Source organism: Ricinus communis, chromosome 7, assembly GCF_019578655.1.
Source record: "Ricinus communis isolate WT05 ecotype wild-type chromosome 7, ASM1957865v1, whole genome shotgun sequence".
Taxonomy (NCBI): domain Eukaryota; kingdom Viridiplantae; phylum Streptophyta; class Magnoliopsida; order Malpighiales; family Euphorbiaceae; genus Ricinus; species Ricinus communis.
Genome location: NC_063262.1, coordinates 11465479 through 11472654, shown reverse-complemented (window position 1 = coordinate 11472654; position 7176 = coordinate 11465479). Strand labels below are relative to the sequence as shown.

The following is a 7176-nucleotide window of genomic DNA, read 5'->3' as shown; positions in this document are numbered from 1 at the left end:
CCCACAGCAGATGTTAAATTTAATAAAAATATTTTAGTTCTTACTAAAATTGAAAGATTCAAAATCACATGCTAAATTTAATAAAAATTATAAAAGAATGTGTTTTCTTTTCTTCATTTAAGCCAAAATTCTAACCACCAAGGCAAATAGCCTTCTGTTAAGGAAAGTTCATGGTACCGTGATTATATATGACACTAATTTTGGTTTCGCGACTAGATCAAAACGCTGAAAAATGGGCTGGATTTTGGGTTCAAGTTAAAAGGGCTGAAATGGGCATTTAGGGGGGGAATAGCAGATACAAAGATCAATTGAGCAATGTTGACAAGTTTGCATGCTCAAATGCACAAGAAAATCCTAAAACATGACACCAGTCTACAAGCAGTTGTTTGGGTATCTTAAGACAGAAACACAGCAACATGCTGAGCAGATCTTTACTCTTCTCAGATACATCCATTTCTAGGTTTCCACTATATTGTTTAAGACCGATCAACTCAAAGAATCTCAAATCCTCCGCCCTTCAGCCCAGTCTTGAAGGGGTCAAATTTTCTGGAAATTCATAGCTTGCAGCTGTGAAAGTCAAAAAGGGTCTGGTGAATATGGTATGTACTCTTGCATAGAAGAGCCAACTCTCTCTTTCCTTGCTACAAATGCTGCTACTTGACCTGTCATTTATCTTGATCTTTAAGCAGCAGAGACTTGAGTATACTAAAGATTCAGTAACAGCCCTGGAATGAAATTTAATTTAATTTAGATTAGTGAAAACAAGGGAATTGAATTTGTATCACATGCAAAAGCAATCCTGTAATCCAACATCTGGTTTATCCCCCTCCTATTCAATGAAAAGTCACACCATGAGTCCTCTACAATGTTTGCTTGAATCAAGAAATTTAACAAGGATGTCGTATTAAAAAAAACATGCATGGAAAATTATGAAAGTTCAATTCTCAGTCAGAAAGTAAGAAAGTTGAGATAAAACAAACATACAGAACAATGGCATGCACAAGCAAATGAAGATCACAAGAAGAAGAATTGACTTCAAACCAAAAGTAAGAAATTAGAAAACAAACATGTCGAGTGAAATGCCCTATAAAATGAATGTGAATACTTGCTCATGTAAAGCTTTTCACTAATTGAGAACTGAAGCGTAAGTTGTCCCTATGATGTTAACATCTCCAAACCAGCATTAAGAAACACTATTTAGAGTTTGTCTTATGCAAACCTTAGCGCACACCAAATATTTCTTCAGGGGGATCATAAACATGTTTTTCAGGGAAAAGCTCTTCATAATCTTGCTTCACCCGGTTTCTTAGAAGTGGGTGTGGAAGAAGCCCCTTCAACAAAATCCTAAATGGTAATTCCTCTGGCGGATCAGGCGATTTCTTCATGTCCTCATATATGTTCATTGCATCACCAGGAGACCCATCCCTCAGGAAGCCCCTGATAAGTTCTGTGTACATTTGAGAATCTGGAAACAAATTCTCACTTCTCATTGCTTCCCATAACTTCATAGCTTGATCCATTTTTCCACTTCTTGTTAATGCAATGATCAAGTCCTTGTAGAGATAAACATCAGGGTTATACCAGTCTTGCTTTTGAATTATTTGAAACACCTGGGAAAATCAAAGTCTATATGTCATGCAATTCAAATAGCAAAGTAGAAGCTTAATGAAGGCCTAACTCATTTTAGCATCTACTTTTACTTAACAGTAATATCATGTAAATTACTCACATGATAGAGCAACGACCAAGATTAGACCCAGCATTTGTTTGAGGCATTATGTCGAACAACATACAGGCAACATAAATTTACAACTAATCCCAGGCATATTTAACTACTGCAAAACAAAACCAATAGATTAAGAACAAAAGAAAAAGGTTTAATTACTTTGGTTGCTAAAGAGACCTCTTCCTGGCGCTCAAGCTCAGTGAGGACAGCAATCATGTCCATCTTTAACAGTCTTAAAACATGGGTTTTAATAAACTTGTCAAGCTTCTCTTCCTCATCTTTAAACCTCTTCAATCCAAGAATTACAAAAAGTGCTTCTTTTCCAATTAGCTTTTTGCCTCTCCAAAGGGGTCCTCTTGGCCTCCCATCATGGTATTGCCTCAACCCAGAAAAGGAATTGTGGCTGTGATTATGTTTGTTTAATATGTTCAAGTCAAACAAGGCTTGGGAGTTTGGAGGTAATTGAGTCTGTTTTATTGGTTTATTTGTTAGGTTCTGAAGTAGCACTACACTGAGTTTTGCTATTCTTGATCTTGGAAAGGCCATTAGACTTTGGTGGGAGAAAATCCGGGTTCGTGCTTTTAGATTAAGGTAGCGGGTGGCAACTCGCAAGTGATTACTCGAAGGAAATTCATGGAAACACAAATTTTAGCCTCGGAAAGTACATGTACGTCCTCTTAACACAAAAATAGACATGTTCAAAACTGGGCCGGGCTTTTGTGAGATTTGAATTTTTTTATTTAGCTGACAAATGAACGAGTAGGGATGCATATGAGTTGAATAACAAGTAATCTATTTATTTATATATCACCCATTTAAAATCTATTAGAGTTTCTAAATTTATATAATCTATAAGTCTTTATCTATCCATTTATCTAATTAATTTTAATTTAATTATTTTTAATAAAAATAATCATTTTAAATATATTACTATCATTATTATTATTATAATATTTTTCCAAGGCTCCTACTTTAGTCCAATATAAAATTTTCAATTTTAGTTACAAGTATAGTCTATCTCTTACCCAAACACTCAACTTAATCCTTTTTAGCTATGAATACAAGAATTAATCACTTAACCATGTAAAGATTCAAGAGTTTATAGTGGTTTGACCAATTCCTTGCCGTACAATCCTCAAGCTTCACTTGAGATTTTCACTATCAATGATCCTTTTATGGGTGCAAGATCAAACTCAAGTGTTTCCAAACTCACACTCAGACTTCTTACACGTGTTTCAATGACTAACACTTTAAATCTAAGTTTTTTTTTCAAGGCTCACACTTTAGTCTAATTTAATATTTTCAGTCTTAGTTATAAGAGTAATCAATTCCTTACTCAAATACTCAACTTAATCCTTTTTTAGCCTGTGAAAAATGCCCTCCTTCTAAAACTTGAAAAAACCACAGAAGAGTTCACGGGAAAAGTTCCTAAGCCGTGAACAAGATTTTCCAACTGTGAGTAAATCTTTCAACCTATGAAGAAGATATTCACGCCCATGAATGATGGCAGCTCCCCAAATCTTCAAGAAATCACAAAAGAGTTCATGACCAAAATTCCCAAGCCATGAGACCTGAGTTCCCAGCTGTGAAGAACAGTTTCCAACCATGAAAGCAGTCTTCACAGTTGTGAAGAAATATTCACGGCCATAACCGGTTCTAGCTTTTCAAATTTTCTTTTTGTGCTGATGCTTCACGACCATTAAGAATTATTTACGCCCGTGAAACTGCATTTTTAAAGGTTGTTGAAATAGCTATTTTTGTATTGAATGAGGGTGCGACGTCTCTATTTCACTTAGAAGTATTTAAACATAAGTGATATAGGTCAACCAATACCATTTATTTTGAGCCCCCTATTATGCATTTACTCTCAACAACTTCAAATCTTCATCTTTTTCATCTTGTATTAAAGATTCAAGCTTGGATCTGAATCTTTGGATAGTTGGATATTTAATTCTTATATTCAAAGCTCAAAATGTGAGATTGAATATTTGGATAATGGATTAAAAAGCTCTTGTAACTAAGATTAAAATTTTTAAAGTAGGTTAGAGTGTGAACCTAGAAAAACACTTAGGTTAGAGTGTGAGCCTTTAGGAAACTACTTGGATTTATTCTTAGTGTTAAGAAAGAACACAAATAGAGTTAGGATTTTAATTCTATTTTATAGTGAAAATCTTAAGAGAATTCTTGAGGAGTGAATGTAGGCAAGAGTTGGTCGAACCACTATAATTTCTTGGTATTGTGAGTTGTGATTATTCTTCCATTCTTTGTTTATTTTGTCTTTGGTTTTTTATTTCAACCAATTCACCCCCTTCTTGGTTGCCTCTAGAATTATATTTAGTATCGGAGTTTTGGTCTTCTTCATCAAAGATTTAATCATCTTGAAGTAAAGGTCTATGGCATCTACATCAAACCATGATGGAATGGGTCAACCATTCAATAGGCCACCCTTCTTTAATAGAACCGATTACCCATATTGGAAGAATCGCATGAAAATATTCCTTGAAAGTGATGGAATTGACCTATGGGACATTGTAGAAGAAGGTGTGACTCTTCCAACAAAAAAGGAAAATGGTATTAAAGTGTTCAATACAAAGAAAGAATAGTCTCTAGAATAAAGAAAGCTTTACTCAAGGGATAGAAAAGCCATGAACATTCTCTATTATGATCTATCTAGAGAAGAGTATGGTAGAGTTGAACATTGCCTTTCAGCCTGGAGATTTAGGACTCATTAGCAAACAAACATAAAGGGACTACTCAAGTCAAGACCAAAAAGACTCAAATTTTGGTACATGAGTATGAGATATTCCAAATGAAGCCGAATGAAAAAAGTCTCCAAAATGTATAACCGACTTATGAGCATCATCAATGCCTTAAAAAAGCTTGCCAAAATGTATCAACTTAAGGAGATCAAAAATAAGATTTTGAGAGTTCTTCCTAGAAAGGAGTGTAAGTCAGAAGTGAACCCCATTGAAGAAGCCAACGACCTCTCCACCCTTTCTACCGACCTCCTTATGGGCAAACTCCTCATTCATGAGATGATCATGGCAAATGATCAAAAATAAATCGCTAAGGAAGTCAAGGAAGAGAAGAAGAAGTCAATTGCACTTAAAGCCAAGGAAGTTATCTCAAGTGATAGTGAAAGTGATCATAATGATGACTATGATGAGGATCCTGCTCTAATTTCCAAGAAGCTTAGAAATATTCTCATGAAGAAAAAGAAGTATTGTAAATCATTCAAAAAGCACGATGACAACAAAAAGAATCAATCGTATGCTTTGGTTGTAAAAAACCAGGTCACATCAAAGCAGATTGTCCCAAGCTAAAGAAGTATTCCAAGAAGCAAAAGGAGAAGGCACTTAAAGCTACTTGGGATGACTCTAGCGAATCTGAGAATGATGACGGCTCTAGTGAGAATGAAGTAGCAAATCTTTACTTCATGGCAATGGAGGAACCTACAAACGATGAGGTAATTGACCCTAACTCTCACACTTATGATGAACTTGTTGAGATGTTTGGCATCACTATTCATAAGTATGATTAAATGGTTTCAAAGAATTTTTTTTTTAAAATAAAGAAAATAAGCTTGAAAAGTTAACTGATGATTTAAAAATTAAGGTTAGCTCACTTTCTAAATCTAATGAAGAGGTTACCACTTCCCTAGAAGAATCTTTATCTAAAGAGAAGGCGGCTCTTGTGGAACATAAGAAAGTAACTAAGCTTAATGAGGATTTGACCATTCTAGCATCGAAGAAAGCAGGGATAGGTGCAAGAAGTGCACTAAAGAAAATGAGAATTTGAAAAATGAGCTTTCAAAGATAAACTCTCAAATTGCTAAATTTTTAAAAGGTAAAGAAAAACTCGATGATTTGATAAATGCTCAAAGGTCACCTTGAATTAAGCATGGTTTGGATTTTGAACATGGTTCTTCTAGTAAGAACAAAATGAGTATCTATGAAACCATCCAATTTATTTTCATCATCCTCTAATTCTAGCAAAGGAGCTTCTAGCTCTAGACCTAGAGGAGCTCAAGCTCCACCTTGCAAGATCCAACCTAAAAGGGCAAGTGGTCAAGGAACAGAAAGACAAAGAGTTCAAAACTCTAAAGCCTCACATCAAAGGAGGAACATGGTCATAAGCACTCATATGCTAGACCTTTGAGAAATGGGCATATGCATCAAAATTGTGATCATTATCTTACAAATGTAACTTGCTTTTATTGTTGCATGGATGGACACACAAATTAAAAGTTTCCTATAAGGATGAGCCATATGGGATATCGATTTGGCAATGCATCTAAGACTAACAACAAAGGATCCAAATATATTTAGGTACCTAAAAAGAAGTGATCTTTCCATTTTATAGGTGTGCTTGAAGAGTATCACAAGGAAGAATAAGTGGTACTTTAATAGTGGGTGCTCTAGACATGTGATGGGTTATCCACATCTCATCTCACACCTTGAGATGAAAAATGGAGGTAAGGTAACCTTCGGGTGACAATGCCAAAGGTAAGATCATCAACATTGGGAAAATTAGTAAGAAAGAGTCACTCCTAATTAATAATATGCTTTGTATAGATTGTCTAAAACATAATCTTTTAAATATTAGTCAACTATGTGATAAAGGGTATAATGTAACCTTTAACCATCAAACTTGCTTTGTGACTCAAAGAGATGAGAACAAAGTTGTGTCTAATGGTGAAAGGACTAACAATGTATACATGGTGGACCTTGCTAAATTAACTAATCAAGAGATTGAGTGCCTTTTAGCTTTAAATGATGACTCTTAGATGTGGCATAAACGACTCAAGCATGCTAGCATGGAGCTTATTGGAGACTTGTGCAAAGATGAGATGTCATTGGCCTTACAAAAGTCAAATATAATAAAGACAAGGTGTGTGGAGCATGTCAAATGGGGAAGCAGCACAAGAGTTCCTTCAAAGCTAAAAATAAGGTAACCTCCTCTAGTCCTCTTAACTTTTGCATATGATTTATTTAGACCATGTAGGATTGCTAGTGTAGGTGACATGCAATATGAAATTTATGATTGTGGATGATTATTTTAGATACATTTGTGTAGCCTTTCTTGCTCATAAGGATGAAAGTTATGAAGTGTTTTTAAGAATTTCAAAAAGAATTCAAATGAAAAAGGTTCTAAAATTATTTACACTAGAAGCGATCATAGAAAAGAATTTGAAAATGAAAGTTTTAAAACTTTTTACCAACAAATGGGTATTCCTCATAACTTTTCTTCCCCTAGCATACCTCAATAAAATGGAGTTATTGAAAGGAAGAATAGAACATTTGTAGGATGGCTTGAACCATGCTCAATGAGTACAACCTTCCTAAGTACTTTTGGGCTGAGGCCGTCAATACCGCTTGTTATATTGCAAACCGTATTTATATTAGTCTTGAAAAGAACACAAATAGAGTTAGGATTGTAAATCTCAAGAG

The 7176-nt window shown here is 34.8% G+C and overlaps 1 protein-coding gene across 2 annotated transcripts; it reads right to left on the bottom strand.

The window, feature by feature from the left end:
- Positions 1–242: 242 nt before the first annotated feature.
- LOC8259146 (protein THYLAKOID ASSEMBLY 8-like, chloroplastic) lies at positions 243–2402 on the bottom strand. 2 transcript variants are annotated; one of them, XM_015718071.2, is made up of 3 exons: positions 1886–2401; positions 1220–1610; positions 243–725 (listed from the first exon to the last, which is right to left on the bottom strand). In XM_015718071.2, the coding sequence occupies exons 1-2, from the start codon at positions 2270–2272 to the stop codon at positions 1221–1223; spliced, it is 777 nt and encodes a 258-aa protein (XP_015573557.1). In that variant the 5' UTR covers positions 2273–2401; the 3' UTR covers positions 243–725; position 1220. The 2 variants fall into 2 exon arrangements, with proteins under 2 accessions (XP_015573557.1, XP_002517255.1); XM_002517209.3 differs by lacking the exon at positions 243–725 and having other exon boundaries at positions 1093–1610; positions 1886–2402.
- Positions 2403–7176: the final 4774 nt, after the last annotated feature.

What these genes read in the sequence shown, in the direction of transcription:
- LOC8259146 (XM_002517209.3), bottom strand. Translation starts at nt 2,272, where the DNA reads ATGGCCTTTCCAAGATCAAGAATAGCAAAACTCAGTGTAGTGCTACTT. An exon ending in AGGTCTCTTTAGCAACCAAA is followed by an intron (nt 1,611 to 1,885) that starts GTAATTAAACCT and finishes TGATTTTCCCAG; the next exon opens with GTGTTTCAAATAATTCAAAA.